The following is an 18,845-nucleotide window of genomic DNA, read 5'->3' on the forward strand; positions in this document are numbered from 1 at the left end:
CACCCGAGGCCACTTAAATACAGAGCGAAACAAGTCTTCCACTTACCATGTTGAGCCCCAGCTTTCCCACATTTTAAGACATACAGGTAGGGCAGGGTGTGTGTGTGCTAGAGGCCATGGTGAATCACATTGTTTTCTAATTCTAAAGATTTATAATTCTATCTAATCTTACCAATTCCTTCTTCAGATCAGACTCAAGAATGAACACCATTCAGTAGTGTTCTCCTTGGATAAGAATAACTGGTGTATTAGTGACAGTCCCATGAATCAGGAAGGAGGCAAGAATGCTCCCTCCCCCAAGAGAGCTGAGGGTCATCTGAGAAGTTAAGGCAGTATGGCAAAAAGAAAAGGGTGCTGAAGGAGAAGCAAAGGCTCCCTTGGACCACTTCCACCCCTCCATTCTCACACATCCTAAGGTCACACTTGTAGGCAAACGTTTTCACACATGTCAGCAAAGAGATCAAATAGAACAGAAAAATGGAGAAACCAAGTTCACATTCTCCATTACACAGAGATGCCGTTCAATGGTGTGGGGAAGGGGGCATGTCAGACCCTGCTTTTGTCTGCTCTCCTCCAAACAGTAAGAGCTTGTGTCTCCATTGTAAGGTTATTATGTTGTGGCTGTCGTTAAGAAATCAGATGTTGGCATCACCTGGAACTCTCTACGCGGCAAGAAGTCCTGCCACACAGCAGTTGGCACATCTGCAGGCTGGACCATCCCCTTGGGTTTAATATACAACCAAACTGGGTCTTGCAAATTTGGTGAGTGTGCTCTGAAGGTGAAGTGGTACCTTCCTTGGGATTGTACCTGAGCTAGGGGGACATTCAGTTCAGTGGATCAAGAATTGTCCTAAGTAGGTATTTGGGTCAAGGGCTTGACAGACAGAAGGTGAGCCCTACCCTTCCCCTTTTTTTGCATCCACTTGCCGTCAGGGCTATTCTCTCCCATCAAAAGCAAGTGGATATGGAGAAAGGGAGCAGTGAAAATTTCCCAGCTTGCTTTTTCTCCTGTTCCTACAAGAGCCCATTTTTTTCCAACCTAGTTAAGAAGTAGTTAGGTTGCACAGAGTAGCTCTTCCCCTGGTCTAAGCCCAATCTCTAAGCATTCATGTTTACATCATGGGATACAAAACTGGGCTCTTGATATGCATCAGATAAAATGATGGCTGCTACTGCTATTGGGTCTAAAGGGTGATAATCCCCAAACACAGATTGCTCCTTGCCCCCCCCCCCAGTTTCATGAAGTTAAGCTTGGCCTCAAACTCATCATGTAGCTGAGGCTGACCTTGAACTCCCAATCCTTCTGCCTCCCAAGAGCCTGGATTACAGGCATGGGGCACCAGGTGCAGCTCAAACCTTTGTCTATTGAACTGTCTATTGCCATATCCACTAAGTATCTCAAAGGCATATTAAGCTCACCCTGTCCAAAACTGCATTTTTTTTTTTATTCTACCCTGGTAATGTTCCAGAACTACCTAGCATGGTGGAGGGCTCTGGAGTCCTACTTGCCCAGAAATACCAGTTTCTCCTCCTCCCACCCATCTCTCATTAACTTTACCCTGATCTCTCCTGGCCCATTTCAGCAGCTCATCAGCCCTTGATCCCATCCTCGTCTCAGTCAGGTAGACTTCCACAAAGTGTGGATCAGACCGTGTGCCAATGCACTGAGCCCATCAATGCCCAGATCAGTTCAGAGACTCCCCACTTCTCTGGCAATAAAGATCAGTAGCTACACAGTGAGATCCCCTGGAGTCTGCGCCTTGCAGCTCCCCTACTCCCTACTCAAATGGTCTCCATTGAGCCTTTTGTGCTATGTCTGGACCCTGCTCCTATACAGGCCTTTTCAGAGGCCAGCCTCCGGCCTGTAGACTTCTCTCCCCTTCCCTTGGGGACCACCTACTCACTCCTCATTTCTTGTCTTGACTCCCGGGTCTATGGAGGGTCCTTCTATCTCTAGCTCCATGGAATCATTACCAGTCTCCCAAGATGTGCAGATCCATGGGTGTGGTAACGAGTTCTGACAGGTACCCACAGGTAGTAGGTTGTAAGAGGGAAGGGCACGTGCTCAGTGTCTTGGTGCAGGTCCCTGGAACCCAGTGCTAGGCTTGGAAGCCATGACTTTCTATTCCTTACTTGACTTGAAGTCACAATGACAAACTTTGTAAGGGAAGACTAAGACAGCAGAGATCAGAAAACACTGGTGTAGGTTAAACAAGCCAGCCCCACCCCCATTTCCATTCTGTTGGGGCTAAACTTTCTGTCCATCATCACCCCTGCCCAGTGTGGGCACAGGGGCGGATTTCTGTAAGCTTCTCCAGCCAGTCCCTTTACTCTGTCTGGAAGCTTTTATGTTATTCCATAGGTTATTCCTTTAAAGAAAAAAGAAAACTAGCTTTGTATGTATGATGTATGTGTTTGTGAGGATGTGGCTATGTATATGTGTAGACACATATGTGTGCACATGTATATGGATGCTAGAGGTGGATGCTGGGTGTCTTCTTCCATTGATCTCCATATTACCATTATTGTTTGAGTTCCTCTATGTAGGCCTGGTGGTTCTGGAACCTGCTCTGTAGACCAGGCTACAAATTCAGAGATCCAACTGTCTCTGCCTCTTCAGTGCTGGGGTTGAAGGCCTCTGTCATCAATTTGATTAAGCCAGCAGGACAGTGAGCTGCAGGGGTCTACTTCTCTCCACCCTCCTCAGCACTGGCAGGCACTCTGCTGACTGAGACATCTTAATAAGGGGCTTAATAATGTTGCCAAATAACCAGCTGTATGCTTGTGTTACCAGTCTCAGAGACAAACCCTGGGGCTTCCCTGCCATCGCAGGAAGAGCTGACCCTGGCTGTCCTTCCTCACAGATGAGTTCTTCAGTCGAAGCTGTGCCCCAGGGTCCAATCCAGACTCCGGTCTCTGTGCTCTGTGTGTCGGGGGTGACAACCCAGCTCACATGTGTGCCGCCAACAGCCATGAGGGGTATCATGGCTCCAGTGGAGCTCTCAGGTTAGTTAGTATCTGTGCCTTTTGTGTTGCTCTTGGCATCCAGCATCCTCATCCCCTCGTCCTTTTCATCATTCCTGTATCTGGGTATCTGGAGAGCAGAGTTACTGCAATTCCAGTTGTTCTATGGTCTGATATTCAGCCAGGTTCTAGAGAGTGATCCCTTGGTCCAGCTGCCTGAAGGCACTTCAGGGACCTGGACAGGGCAAGATGGAAGGTGCAGGGTCTACTTTCCCTCCTTCTATGCAACTATAGATAAGCCATGTGCTATGGTAGAGCTCAGCTGTCAATCACAGGAGAGACCCAGACACCTGCTTCCTACATTCAGCCGATGAGTATCTTTTATAATAGATCTTTCTAGGCTCCTCTACCCATTCAAGAAAAAGGAGACACACTGTAACATGATAAATAAAAGACCCAGAGGCAGATATTGGGGTTCAAGCTTCAAGCTGAAGATTAGAAAAGCAAAGCAGCCAAGCCATGAGATCTTACCTCTGCCTCAGGCTGTAAGGACTGATCCTGTCTCAACAAGCTATCTCTAAGCCTCAGACTGCTGCCTCTCCTCAGTGTGGCTGGAGAAAATGCAATGTCGTCCTATCCTGTATGTGTCTGGAGAATGAATGCTGGCTCTGAGACCCTGTTCCTGTCTTAAACACCTCTCATGAGTCCTGGGATTAAAGGGGTGTGGTCCCAAGTGCTGAGATCATCTTTGTGTGAGCTGTTTCATTTTAGGACTGGATATATTTACCGAAGCTCAGTATGGCCTTGAACTAACAGAGATCTGACTGCCTCTGCCTCCCAAGTGGTAGGATAAAAGGTGTGTGCTACCACTGCCTGGCTTCTATAGCTTGTGGCTGACTTTGCTTTCTGAATCCTCAGGCAAGCTTTAAGAAATCATAAATGATATATCACCACAACTTAAACAGAGCACTGAGTACCAGGTGTTAATCTAGGTAGAGACATTACAGCAAGCAGAGAGGCACACATGGTCCTGACCACCCCATGTCCCAGTGGAGGAGCAGAACAGTAAACACACAAGCAAACAAGGTTCTTCTCAACCGTATATGCCATAGAGGGACCAAGGGGAGCTTTCCATCCTCCTAACAACTCCTGAGACTACCAACTTGTAAGGAGAAGTTCATTTTGGCTCATGGTCTTAGAGGTTCTAGTCTACGTAGAATCAACATGGCCAGGGTCCAGCCATTCCTTTCACAGGTACGTCTCGATGACATGGGACCCCTTCACAAGGCCCATCTCCTCCTGGTTTCACCCCTAATACTATCACCTCAGACACAAGCTCTTTTTTAAATTTAAGTTTAAACTTTATTTTAATTTTGATGTGTGCACACGTGTTCCTGTGTGTGTGTGTGTGTGTGTGTGTGTGTGAGTGTGTATCTGTGTGAATATGATCGTGTACATACAGGTGCCTGCAGATGCCAGAAGAGGGCACCAGATCTCCTGGAGTTGGAGATAAGGGTGATTGTCAGCTGCCTAACATAGGTGTTGGGAATTGAACTCTGGTTCTCTGGAGAAGAGCAGTAAGTACTCTTACCCACTGACCCTTCTCCCCAGCTCCTGGAACAAAGCCTTTAATAGTCATGTACTTTGGGAAGATAGTCAAGGTCCTAACACAGCAGGGAGTGATGTGGCAGCTACCAGGGCAGGGGACACTTAGAAATGGTACATGGGGAAAGCGTTCAAGAGCAGAGGGATCAGGAGAACAGAGAACTAAATACCGAGAGGAATTGGCCCTGACAGAACCTGGGACTAGAATAACCCAGAAAAGAATGAGAGCATGGGTGGCACAAAGCACCCTGAAGTAAGGTCAGAAATAGAGGTTTGTAGACTGGAGTGTGGAGAAAGAGGGGCTGGGTTGTGACTTTCCCGGTCAGCATCTGGTAGCCATGTCTGTTGAACCCTGTAGACCAGGCAGACTGAGTTCTAAATTCATACTGAGAGACAGAGAGAGAGAGAGAGAGAGAGAGAGAGAGAGAGAGAGAGAGAGAGAGAGAGAGAGGTATGTATGTGATGGTCTAGTAAAGCTGTATGGGCAGTATGTGGCACTCTAGAAAACCCTCCTGTCCCCATATACCAGGAGAGTACACCTCATCCTGCCCTCCAGACTTTTGCCTCTCTTGTCAGTCATGAGTTAGTGACAACAATATCTGCTGAACATTAAATCTAAGCCAAACTAGCTTAATTTTTTTATATATATATATCATAAGGTATTAGGTTTGGCCCACCTTCAATACTTTAAAAAAAAAAAAAAAAAAAAAAAAAAACATTTGCTTATCTATTTGTGTGTGTGTGCGAGTGCGCACGAGAGAGAGAGAGAGAGAGAGAGAGAGAGAGAGAGAGAGAGAGAGAGAGGTATAATAGTATGCATGTGGAGGTCAGAAGACAACTTGAGGCAGTTGGCTCTCTCTCTACCATGTGAGCTCTAGAGATCAAACTCAGATCGTCAAGTTTGGTGGCTTGACAGAACATCACTATGTAGCCCAGACTGGCCTGGAATTTGTGATTCTTTGGTCTCACAGCTGCTCAGATGCTGGGGTTACAGATGCCACCACCTTGCCCAGGCCCGTTTTGATGCATAGGACTTAAAAGTATTGGAAATACAACTTACTCCCTTTACAAAATGATGAGGCACACAGAGAACCCTCTTAACTCCAAACATCTCATTCTCTACCACTCCCGCCTCTTCCTAATTTCATTCTTCCTGGTAGACTCCAATCCTGTAAGTACTTCCTGTTCTCTTACCCTCAGGCATATCCTTGTTTTCTCACAGTGCACCCACACACATTTAATGACCAGTCGTGGTCATTGTTATTCTGTACTCAGTGCCTGCCCCTCCTTCTGGCTAAACTATGAGATTGACGGAGGCCTCCAGCTGTCTGGCTTCCTTTTCAAACAAAGAGGACCAAGCTCCAAAGATGCATGCCTCTGGGTCCTTGCTGCTTCCTAGGAGACAAAGCAATTAGAAGAGGAACTCACAAAACCTCATTACTGCATCAAGGCGGCTTTTGCAAGCATCAGTACCCTCAGACATTGCCTTTTGCTTCTTATTTTGGGTACTTGTCTTCTCCTGGCTGTTCTGCACCTGTAGCGACAGTCTCTCCTGCTTATCTAAGGGCATTGTTGCATCAATGTTCTTTTTCCTGCATCATTACATTCTTTTCCTCTAAGTACTGTGCCATAGCCGACTGAACCACTAGAGTTCCACACTAGGTCATTCCCACCAGCATGTAAACATGCTGTTTTTTTTTTTTTTTCCATCATGCAAAACAATGAATCCAAGCAACTGTGTATTCTTCACTCTTTGCAACAAAATACTTGAAGTTAAATATCATTGCTCACTCTATTTTCTCTCCTTTCAATTTCTTCACTACCTGTTTAAGAATCTGTTCAGGGACTGGGGAAGATGGTTCAGTGGGTAAACCACTTACTTGAGGTTCGATTCCCAGCACCCATATGGCAGCTCACAACCATGTAATGCCAGTTCCAGGAGGATCTGACACCCTCTTCTGGTCTCCATGGGCACTACGTGCGTGTGGTGTACAGCATTTTATGCAGGCAAAACACTCATGCAAATAAATAAATAAAATAACTAAGCCAGAAAAGGCATCTAAATGACAATGAAAAAGAGTTCCGTCAGCAAAGAAAGATTAAAATTATTCAAGAACAGGTATAACTGTGGCAGATGCTGGAATCAAAGTATCTGGTGAGGACCTGTGCTACTGGGAGACCCAGCTTCCTGGGACTACACAGTAGAAGAGGAAACAACTGGCAGATCTCTCAGAGGACCAGAGAAAAGGCCACCACGGGGCCCCTATGTTTCCTCTGGGAAGCAGGAGGCACAGTGTATGCATCCTGGGAGGAACTGAAAGACTCTCCTGGGGGCCTTGGGAAAACAGATTCCAGGCTCTCATCTCCATAGTCTCCCATTCACCGGTCAGGCTGGTGGGGCTCAGGTACCTGCACTAGATTTCCAGGATGCTGGTAGGGGCTCAGGTACCTGCACTAGGCTTCCAGGATGCTGGTGTTGATGCTGATAGGTGTTATCCTCCAGCTCTGAGGACCAATGACCTGGAGTAGGGAATAGAGACTAGGAGTGTTCCTTTGAGATCAAGAGCAGGTAGTCTTGCTGGGTCTGCCTTGCACATCTAAGTCAGGTGACCACGCCCATTCAGGAGTGGGATTCTATATGAAGAGACCTGAGGCAGGACATTATGATGGAAGAGTGTGGAGAAGCAAATTGCTCACTTCATAATGACCATGAGGGAGCTAGTGTGGGACAGGATGGGGGAGTGGGCACATGCTATGCCCTTCAAAGGTGTGATCCCCAACCTCCCAAAGTTTCTACCAACTGACATTTAGTGCCACCAGGTAGGGACTCAGCCTTCACCATGCAAGCCTGGGAGAAACATTTCATATTCACATCCTAACAGTGTCCCAGACAATAAATAGACATTTCCACCAGGCTGATAGCACAGAAGCGATTCCTTGTAAAACAAACAAACACCGTGTACCTGAACACAGGTGCTCACGTCGCACGGGTTTAAGGGTGAGTCCTGTCTAGAGAAGCATGTTTGCCATTGTCAGTCCTGAGCAGACACATGAGTGCAATAAAATTCCTTCACAGCCATGTTCCACCCTGACTGTAGAATCTCACGGTGTGATACAACATCACATAGTCTCCCTTACATCTCTGTTATGGGGGAGAACACAAGCACCCGGTCTGGGGAACAGGGTGAGAATTTAAAACAAGGACCTGAATGGTGGTTACAGGAGTGCTGGGGACCTGGGGAAGGGGTGTGACTCCCCCTTAGCCGCTGCTTTTCTCTTCTGTTGATTCCCTTTGCTGACCTGGCTCTCGCTGTGCAGGTGTCTGGTTGAGAAGGGGGACGTGGCCTTCATGAAGCATCCCACAGTTCTACAGAACACTGATGGTAGGTGCGTGCACCGTGCTTTCCTTCCTCAGCAAAATCTGAGTCTCCCTGCAGGGTGGCCTCCCCAAGAGGCAACTGGGGAAGTTTAATAACTAAACCTAGCAGGCTCCAGTGAGTGGGTCTTTGAATTTTAAATGAATCAAGCATTTTTAACATCCTTCCAATCTGTTCAGACTTGGTGATGTTAGTTATCACCCCCACCTTGACCCCAGGTGACAAAACACACAGAAACCATGAACTGTGTGAGCATATCTGACTCCCTGACGGACAGGCATTCTTTTGATATTTCAGATTAAAGTTTTTGACAGCCATCCACTTTGGATATCTTGTGTTTCTCTGTGGCTTGCTCTTTTTACTTTCTTTTTTTAAAGAAAAAAATCCTTTGTTTATGTGCATGCCTATGTGAGTTTATATGCACCACATGTGTACAGGATCTCAAAGAAGCCAAAGGACATTGAATTCCCTGGGACTGGGGCTGCCTGATATGGATGCTGGGAACCGAACTTAGGTTCTTAGAAGAGCAGTGTGCTCTTAACCCCTCAGCCATCTCTCCAGCCCGAGTAGACAGTTTTCTTTTTCTTTCTGTTTTGGTTTTTTGAGACAGGATTTTTCTGTTTGGCTTTAGAACTCACTCTGTAGACCAGGCTGGCTTCAAACTTGTAGATCCACCTGCCTCTGCCTCCCAAGTGCTGAGATCAAAGATACGCACCACCCCTGCCTGGCAACAGGTTTAATTTTTAACACAGTTTATTTTATTGAATTTTCCTTTTTGGTCAATACTCTCAAGGCTGCTATTTTAATTTTTTATTCAGTTCTGGAGAATTCAACCAAGAATCTTAAGCATGCCAATCACATGCTCTACTGCTGGGCTACAGCCCAACATTTTGTTTACTTATTGACTGACTTTAAATTTTAAATGTATGACTGTTTTACCTGCATATATGTCTGTATACCACTTGCATACTTGTTGCCTGTGTGGCCAAAACAGAGGCCAAAAGAGGGCACCACACTCCTTGCAGTTGGAGTTACAGACAGTGGAGAGCCACCATGTTGGGTACTGTGACTCAAACCCAGGTCCCCTGGTCTTAACCTCTGAGCCATCTCTTTTACCATTCATTATTGTTTGTTCAATTTATTTCTTTGTTGTGTGTTTGTTCTGAGGTCAGGGGACAACTTACTGGAGTCAGTTCTCTCCCTTCACCCTGTGGGTCCCAAGGATCAGAACTCAGGTCCTTAGACTTAGCGGCAATTGCCTCCCTACCCCCCTACTCCACACTGAGTCATCTCACTGGTCCCAAGTATTTCCTTTTTAAGTTTTAGAAAGTGTCTTGCTACGTTGTCCAGGCTAGTCCTGAACTCGCAATCCTTCTGCCTAAAACTCCTAAGTCACTAGCATAGTGGTCTGTAGCATGCTTCCTGTCAAGCCTTGTCTTGTGAAATGGGGACAAAGCGACTGGCCTCCAGGACTCTCAGAAGAGCACAGAGGCTAAGTCACATACAGCATGCTTTCCCTTTGTGACCGCCAACTCCAGCCCCGATTGTGAATGTCTCCTTAGCTGTATGATTCTGGGCGAGTCAAGTCCGTCCTGTCTGAGCCATCCTTGTCAAATGGGGTTGGTCTCATACACATGCACATGCGCGCACACACACACCCAGCGCTCTTTCATGTGCTATCTAGCTTAGTGACAAGCTCAGTATGGATAATGAGCAGCTTTCCATATGGCAAAGCCAGGGGCTCATGCTCACATTTGCCTGTTCTGGGGTTGTTAATACCAGGGGACTACCTTAAGAAATCTTTGCCTTGAGTGGGACTAATGGAATATTGAACAAGAAGGTTATGGGTTTGTGAATTTCTCTCTTTTTTCTGTTTTATTTCTCTGTGTGGCATGACTTGCCAGGCACTGGCAGCTGATCTCATTTCCCGTGAGGGCACCTGGACCAAAGCTGTATGCTGTGGCTGATCCACCTTTCTCTCCCTAGGGAAGAACCTTGAGTCTTGGGCTAAGGGTCTGAGACAGGAAGACTTTGAGCTACTGTGCCTTGATGGCACCAGGAAGCCTGTGACCGAGGCTCAGAGCTGCCACCTGGCCAGAGTACCAAATCATGCTGTGTTCTCCAGGAAAGATAAGGTCGATTTTGCTCGCAGAATACTCTTCAACCAGCAGGTATGGGCGCCAATGCCTACTCCCCGTGACTCAGTACCAGTTCCCAGAACTGCACTGGTGCTCGAGTGCCCATACCCAGCCCAGCTCTTACCCTTTCTCCCTAAGAAGAGAGCCCTGGCCCCCTGGTCCTATCTCTGGTTATATCTGATGCCCGTTGTTTATTCTGTAGCTCTCTATGGATCCAAGAGAATAGCCTGATATCCATAGCCTTGAGTAAATACATGGAATCTCTTGGGCCCCCTCAATTCTCCATGAGAATTAATTCCTTCCCTCTCTGGTACAGTAAGGAAGGAAGCTGTTGGCTCATTGGCTGAGCTAAGTGTAGGAAAAGCAGAATGGTGGCTTCTCTGGCTGACTTGTGGGTCAATGTGAATTTGTCTCCTTAACCTGGATAGGCTGGGTACCATCTGAAGTTAAAGAGCAGACATCTAGACACTTTATGGCCTTACTGGAAGCCGACAGGAGCTGGTTTTATGGAATGGGAGATGCCTAACTCAAATGATCTAAAGGAAAACGCATAGTCTCTCTGCCTATTGCAGTAGGTACCCCATTCTTGGAGGTTCCAGAAAGAAGAAATCCATGTTTTTATCATATTTCCCCCTCATATTCATTAAAGGATGGTGGCCTGGTACCCTGGTTTGCTTCTCTTTGCTGTGCTAAGGCGTGAACTAAAAGCAATTTGAGCACTGAAGGGTTTATTTGGTTTACAGGTTGTAGTCCATCACTGAGGAAGCCATGCAGGAACTCAAGATAGCAACATGAAGGCAGGAAGTGATGCAGGAAGTGGAGGAACACTACTTCCTGTCTTGTCCCAGGCTGCATTGTCCCTGCCTACCTGCTGAGAGATGGTACCACTCACAGTAGACTGGGCCCTCCTATAGCAACTATTAAGAAAATGCCCCACAGACATGCCCGTGGGCCAATCTGACAGAGGCTTCGGTTAACGGAGAGGCCCTCTTTCTCTGTCTAGCTGTGTCACATTGACAGTCAAGATTAGCCCTCACACCTAGGAAAACCATTTAAATAACAGAGCCTTGACTGTGGACATCTGAAGAGGAAAGCATCACCTAGGACAAACTGCCATATTGGCTACCGGGGAAGATGAAGATATGGAACTAGCTGGGCTCCTGAGAATAGAAGGCACAGAGCAGCAAGAGCCCAGGCAGCAGACAGACATGGAGGGCAATCCATTCAGCCGGGGAAACACCTGGCACTGGCTAGCTAAGCAGTGGCATGGCCAGCTTTCTAATTATGTCCCTTTACATCCATCGCCACACAACGTGATGCAACTGTCTCCATTTACAAATGAGCAAACTGAGGTTGACTCATCTTAGTGAAGAATTTTCAGGACTAAAACCCTCAGATCATGCTTTCTGTTACTATGGCATTTCCTAAACTGTTGTTGAGTCTTGGGCTTCTCCAAGAACTGGAGCTGAGCAGTCCTGAACCCTTGGGTCTTCTAGACAGAGTTGGCATCTCTAAGCTTTCTGGCACCCTCGGTGACTGTCTGTTTGTCCCAATTCAGGAGCTCTTCGGAAGAAATGGATTTGAAAGAATGATGTTCCAGATGTTTGACTCCTCAGCTAAGGACCTGCTGTTCAGTGATGACACAGAATGCTTGTCTAGCCTTCAGAACAAAACAACGTATAAAACATACCTAGGGCCACAGTATCTTACCATAATGGATAACTTTAGGCAGTGCTTGTCCTCTGGTACGTAGAATGGACCACCAATGAGATATAACACGAGGTTCAAAGTCAGTATGTTTATATTAAGAACTCAGGTGTGTCAAGTTCTCAGCTGGTACAGACAAGGGCACAGAGAAGTGGAAACATTCTCCTGGCCTTGAAGAAAGATTCAGTTACCATAGAGCAGGTTCATTTAGACAACAGAGAAAGACACAATCTATGAAATGCTGACTTGTCTGAAGGAGAGAGTTGTTGCAGAACTTGAGAATACTTGCAAACAAAGCTCTCCTCGTGTGTCCCCATTTTTGCTAATCAGCTGGGGACTTGGGAAATGACACAAGCTGTATATACCACAGGACTGATCGATCGGAGGACTGGGGAAGGACTGATTTTTGATGGTGCTATATATAAAAATGCACAAACATAAATAAAAGCAAATACACCATGGTTATCCCTAGAGGAGTCTTGGTGTGCATAATTTAGATAGAATAGCTGTCTAAAAAGAAAGAAACTGGGGAAATAAAATTAAAATTGAGATAATAGAATCATTGGGCATATGCCTGAGTTTCTGTAGCATTATATTGTGTGCTAGAGATATCGGAAGCAGGAAGAAAGGGAAGTGCAGGTATTTAGACATTTAGAACAGAGAGCATCTATGGGGGTCTTAAATCAATTAACTAGGACTTTGCTTTTAGAAGACAGGAGTGTTCCCTACATATTTTTTTTTAAACAACTTTGTTTTTAAGAACATAAGAAATTGGAGCAGAGAGGAGTGTGGGAAGCTCTGGCAGGGAATGATGGTCTTCTCTTGTGTTTTGCTTCACAGAACTGTTGGATGCCTGCACATTTCACAGACATTAAACATCATTCAGCCGGGGCCACACAGGGTCAGGGGACCCAAGTGTTTGTCTTCATGAGGATGCTTGCTGACATCTTTATAACTCAGTGTCACAATTGGCGCAGGAAGAATTAAAATGAATAAAAATACCTCCACAGAAAACCTCGCAGAATGCTCTCAAATTTGGGGCAAATGAGACTTTTATATTAAAACTGAGCTTCTAAGTTTAGTATCTACTAAGAATTGTATCTTAGAAGCTGGTGAGATGTTTCAGTGGGTAAAGGTAGGGACCTGAGTTTCAGCCCTGGGACCTACGAATGGAAGGAGAGAATGCGACAAGGTCCTCTGACCTTCACATGGACATGGTGGCATGAATGCACCACCTTGCACATATACACACATGTGTAAAAAATATACCTTTGGGGAGATAACCAGAGAGTTAGTGTTTACTCTAGAAGTATGAGAATTTGAGTTTGCATCCCCAACATCCACATGAAACTGACTGTGGCTTCATGTGTCTGTAATCTCAACACTGAAAACAGAGGCGGGTGGAACCCAGGGCTTGTGGTCACCTGCCTAGGTGAAACAGTGACCTCCAGGCTTCTCAGGAGACTCTGTCTCAAAAAAATTTAAAAAAGGGGAAGAGTGATAGAAAAAGACACCTCGTGTCAATCTATATCCTCCACATGTTCACACACAGGACTGTACATGTGTTTAACACACACACACACACACACACACACACTTACTTTAAAAATAAAAATAATGTACTTTTTGGTTTTTTTTAGAACTCTACCAAACTAGTTTGACTTATTTCCTTACATTCTGATTCTTTTACACAAGAGACAAAACATTCAGTTATAACTTGATCAACAAATCTGTCTGAATACCATCCAAGCAGTGATTACAAGATCACACACACACACACACACACACACACACACACACACACACAACCACAAACAACCACACCAATGTGTTCAACAGAAATGACTTACATAATAACAAGAAAGGACAAGGAAGGCACGACTCATGTATTTTTAAAATATGATTTGGGAGATGGTTTGGTTGGGGAAGTGCTTGCTGTACATGCATGAGAATCTGAGTTGGGATCCCCAGCTCCTGTGTAAAGAGCTAGGCATAGTGATGTGTACTTGTCAACCTAAGGCTGGGAAAGCAAAAGCAGGAGGATCCCCAGGGTTCCCTGGTTGGCCAGGCTAGCTGAATCAGTGAGCTTTGGATTCAACAGGAGACCCTGCCTCAAAAATAAAGTGGAGAGCAATAGAAGCCGACACTCAACATTGACCTGAGGTCTCCTCATACATGTGTATATGCAGACACATGTATGCATACACAAACATTATGTGTTGACATTTTAAATTAATGTCAAAGGCAAAGACTTAGCTAATGTTTCCTGAGAAATATTAAAATTACTGTAAACGTTGTACCTTACTTTCTAAAAAGTGTGATGAGCTAAACACTTGTTCCTATTCAGTTCTTTACTGGAAATTTCACCATCTCTAGTTATTACCACAGTGCCAGCTTGTGACAGCCTCTTAGCAAGTGTGGAATTGGAGCCAGGATCATATGCTGTTAAAAGTCAGATTCATATGAGCGAGTAGAAGGATGGCCAGAGCAAGACACACCCTCCTTCCACAAGCAACTAAAACTCAGGAGGAAAAAATGTATGAAACAGCTCTTTGTGTAACAGCGAGGAGCCATGGAGGAAGGGAGATAAGAGGCGAGAAGATAATGACCCGGCCTTCTGCCAGTCTGAAGTTTCTAGAAACTGAGATAGAAATCTGAAGTCAATGTGACTGGCATCGAGTACCAGAAAAGATGGGACTTTGCATGGAAACTGTCCATGCTCCTTATTGCAGTATCCTTGATGTACCTGCCCCAGCATAGGCTGAAATTAAGACCCACAAAGTTCCCAGGGCGCATGAGGCCAGCAATCACGTAGGTTTCTAGCAAGCAGAATGAAGAGCCCGTGCTCAACACAAAGTCTTTCACTATGGGGTGTGCCTTAGATTATGGGGGTAAAATAGCCAGAGATGGGGGTTATTCTTGCCGAGAACTTGGGTTCCCAGGACCACTCCAGGCAGCTTACAACCACCTCAAGTTCCAGTACAAGGGGATCCAGTACCCTCTTGCCTCTGCAATTCCCTGTACAAGTATGGCGAACATAAACTCATGAACACACACACACACACACACACACACACACACATTAAAAACAAATTTTTAAAGTGACCATTGATTAACAGTTGCTCCTGAATAGCCTTCACTGGAGCTGGGACTAGCTTCCGAGGATTCCACTGGTCTGCAAGCATCTTAACTACCTTCCAACACAAACTCCAAGACCAAATGAAATTGGAATATTCACCATTCATAAAAACATCTTCAGATATGCAAAGAAGCATCAAACTGCTACAAAGTCAGCTAATAAAAGCATGTTTCAGAACCACAGAGATGAGGGAATTCAAACAATAAGCTTTTTTAAAAAAAAAAAAAAGAGTTAATTTTAATAAATGTAAAGTTACGTGTCATGAGCGTGATGGGGTGCAGGTTTGTACAGGCGAATACAGTGCCTGTAGAGGCAAGAAGACAAGTGCATCAGACATCCTGGACCTGGAGTTCCAGGCAGTTGTGAGTTCAGAAATGGGTGCTGGGAACCAAAGTTGGGGTCTCTGCAAGAGCAGTTCCCAGTGAGCCATTGCTCCAGCTCCATTTTTTCTTTTTTAGATAAAGAAAGAAGGGAATTCGTGCCTGGTCCTGGAAACCCAGCCAATTACACAGGACTAGTGAGGTCATGGATCTTGGAGGAGAGCCTACTACAGCCACTTTAGTAGACTAACATAATCTCCTGACTATCCTAACTAGGTTCTAAGTAATTATCCATATACCCACACGTAGCTCCAACGCCTCATCAGGGAAGGTCCCCCTTTGCAGCAGATAACGGGCATTACAGAAAGCCACAACTGGACAGCACGAAAAGAACAACTGACCCTGCCTGGGAAGGCCATTCCTGATTGGTGCTTTTACAACACAACCCCTAATGGAAGGCTCAGGGAACAATGAAGAAGAGAGGCCAGAAAGATTGTGTGAGCTAGGGGTCAGCAAGTATTGTATCGTTGAGAGTGTATCTTCCATATGTGTTTTCTGTATACGACAGGGAAACTGTACTCATGAAATTTTAACATTTATGGCTGCCTAAGCCAGACCTGAGCAAAGACAACACCAGACGACATGTTAACCCTGATGGGGCAAATCACATGGGATTCTACCCCTAGAGCAGTGGCTCTCGAACTTCCTAATGTTGCCTCCTTTTAATACAGTTCCTCATATTGTGGTGACCCCAGCCATAAAATCATTTCATTGCTACTTTGTAACTGTAATTTTGCTACTGTTATGAACTGTAATATAAATATCTGGTACACAGGATATTTGATGTGTGATCCCTTTAGGGTCATGACCCCCCCCCATTGAGAACCACTGCCCTTGAGGACGAGGTATAGTCAATTAATGAGATGAGTCCCCTAACTGGTTATTCAATGCCAGTGATCAGCCTTAACAACACACCCATGAGCAACACTAAAGGGACTCAGAAGGTTGTACTTAAATATTTATTATTTATGTAATAATATTAATTAAAGAGGCTGTGAGTTTGAGAAGGGCCAGGGGTTGGAGGAGGTTAGAGGGAGGATGGAGAAATTATGTACAAACTATTTTAAAAATTTAAAAAGTAAATGTAATACAGATAAAGTTAAAGGGAGGGGGTCTTAGTTTATCTCAATTTTGGAGGCTACACATCCAGGAGCGGGGAACTTCATCAGCTGGATTTCAGGGAAGGGTCTTGTGCGGACCTCCGGACAACTCCAGAAAGAGTCACTACAAACAGACCTGAGGTGTTAAAGGAAAGGGTTAAAGGAAAATGTGTAAGAAAGAAGCAGCCGGGTTGGAGAGAGTGATCTGCAGTGAACAGGGCTCACAGGCAATTTTCAATTGCAGCAGTGCACAGAGGAGCTCAAAACACAGTTCACTCCAGCTCTGGGAACCCCCCACTCGCTTCCAGCCTCGGCAGGCAGGCATCTGCACATACAAGTGCTCACACGCTTGCACACACATGCATGTGCATGGGCGCGCGTGCGCGCGCGCACACACACACACACACACACACACACACACACTAAAGGCAAAAGTCTACTGGTAACAGCTGTTTTTTGTTTTTGTTTTCTCCAAGCACTCTATTTCAGATAAGTTGAGTTTTGCCATAAGGTTCATCAAACTATTTTGTTATGTTCTTGGTGTCCGTAGACTGTGTAGGGATGTTCTGTCTTCTACTCTTGACCCAAATGATGCTATTTCTGACTTTGATCAGTCTAGCTAAAGCTGTTTCAATTCTACTCTGCATTGCTAGGAGCAGAGTTTTGGTTTTATAAATTGTCACTATCTTTCTCTACATTCTATCTGATTTTCCATCGTGGTCCTTATGTTTTGCTTTCTGCTTACTTTTCATTTAATCTGAATTTTTGAGTCTTTAAATTTTTGATGTGTGCATATTAGTTATATGGAACAGAAGTTTTATAGAAATTTTTCACACATATATAATAAACTTTGGCCTCATCCATCTGCCCACCACCCTCACTTATCTTTTTCCTCTCCTTCTGCATCCTTTCTTTTCTCTAATAGTTCCCTTTTACTTTTGTGTTATTTTTTTCTGATAGATTCCACACTTGAGAGAAAACATGTAATATTTATCATTCTGAGCCCTGCTTATCACATTTCTCATCATGCTTTGCAGTTCCTCCAACTTTCCCTCAAGTATTATGATTCCCTTCTCTTTTATGAAAACTCATTCTGCATGCCTGCATGCACATGTGTGTGAGTGTGCGTGTGTGTGTCATGTGTATGTCCATCTTTTATTTTCCTTATTCATCCACCTTTCTCACAGGTATTTTGATTCCTTTATCTTTTATGAAAACTTGTTCTCTCTCTCTGTGTGTGTGTGTGTGTTGTTTGTCTGTCCATCCTTTATTTTATTTATTCATCTATTGTTAGACATCTAAGCTAGTCCATGACTTGGTCATTGTGAATCATGTATAGACAGCAGATGTATACAAGTCTATACTGAGGAGTGGTACAGGTGGAGCATATGGTAGTTCTGATTTTAGTTTTGCATAATGGCTAGAATAATTGACTTCTCCTGTCAATAATGTATAAAGAATTCTACCCACTCCTAACCCAGCCCTCCTCCTCTCTTAAATTATCTTTATTCTGGTCATAGTCTCCATTCTTGTTTCATAAGTAAATTAATGCATATATACACACACATACATACACACACATTCAAATGCACAGACACATTAAAAATCTATGATCCAGATATATTAGAAAACATGTGATATGTGGTGATATTTTATTTGTTCTTTAACAAATAAAGAGGTAAGAGGTCTTTGTAGTGGCTGGCTCTTTTGCTTCTCTGACCATTTAGCATTTCCCCTGATATCTAACTCTGGATTTTTATTATTCGTGCTATAGTGGTATTTGTCTGAACTTAGTTTATTGCCCTTAACATAATATTTTCCAGTTCCAACCATTTCCCTATAAATGCTTCTAGCAGCTTTAAAGCGTGTATGTGTGTTTTGCCAGCATGTATGTCTGTGAGCCACTTGCATGGGACCTGTAGAAGCCAGAAGAGGGTACTGGATCCCATGGGACTGGAGTTAGAGATGGTTGTGGTTGGTGGGAATTGAACCTGGGTTCCCTGGAAGAGCACTCCGTGCTGCTGAGTCATCTCTCCAGTCAACTCTCGGAGTGCTTTCTATTCAAATGCATTCCAACCTTCTTGCTTCACAGCTGGCAGCTTTAACATCATACATTATGGTGAAGATGCCTGGGCCAGAAATTCACAAAATGGAGCATCTCTGAGAAGCTGCAGTCAAAGCCATGCTGGTCTAAGCTAGAGAACTGGAAGGAAATGATGGCTCCAAGACAAAGTCCTCCCAATGTTCTCTCAACTTCCGAGCTCCAGTCTCCATGAGGTTTTCTTTCCCAGCTCATTCTACTATCAGGGTTGAAGTATCCATGGAATACTATGGGGCACTCCCTTCCCTAGCCTAGAGTTCAATCCCCAGAGGGGTGGGGCTCAGGCTATGCTGGCTAGCTGTATGTCAACTTGACACAAGCCAGTCATTTAGGA

The 18,845-nt window shown here is 44.9% G+C and overlaps 1 protein-coding gene across 1 annotated transcript in view; it reads left to right on the top strand.

The window, feature by feature from the left end:
- LOC127237708 (inhibitor of carbonic anhydrase) overlaps positions 1-12,805 on the top strand; it is a 36,789-nt gene extending 23,984 nt beyond the window's left edge. The window contains exons 12-17 of the mRNA XM_051206087.1: positions 607-762; positions 2,865-3,006; positions 7,888-7,952; positions 9,933-10,117; positions 11,643-11,829; positions 12,632-12,805. Coding sequence (XP_051062044.1) covers positions 607-762; positions 2,865-3,006; positions 7,888-7,952; positions 9,933-10,117; positions 11,643-11,829; positions 12,632-12,666 — 770 coding nt within the window. The 3' untranslated portion in view covers positions 12,667-12,805. The remainder of the gene's footprint in view (positions 1-606; positions 763-2,864; positions 3,007-7,887; positions 7,953-9,932; positions 10,118-11,642; positions 11,830-12,631) is intronic.
- The last annotated feature ends 6,040 nt before the right edge of the window (positions 12,806-18,845 follow it).

The sequence above is a fragment of the Phodopus roborovskii genome, unplaced genomic scaffold (genome assembly GCF_943737965.1).
Source record: "Phodopus roborovskii unplaced genomic scaffold, PHOROB, whole genome shotgun sequence".
NCBI lineage: Eukaryota > Metazoa > Chordata > Mammalia > Rodentia > Cricetidae > Phodopus > Phodopus roborovskii.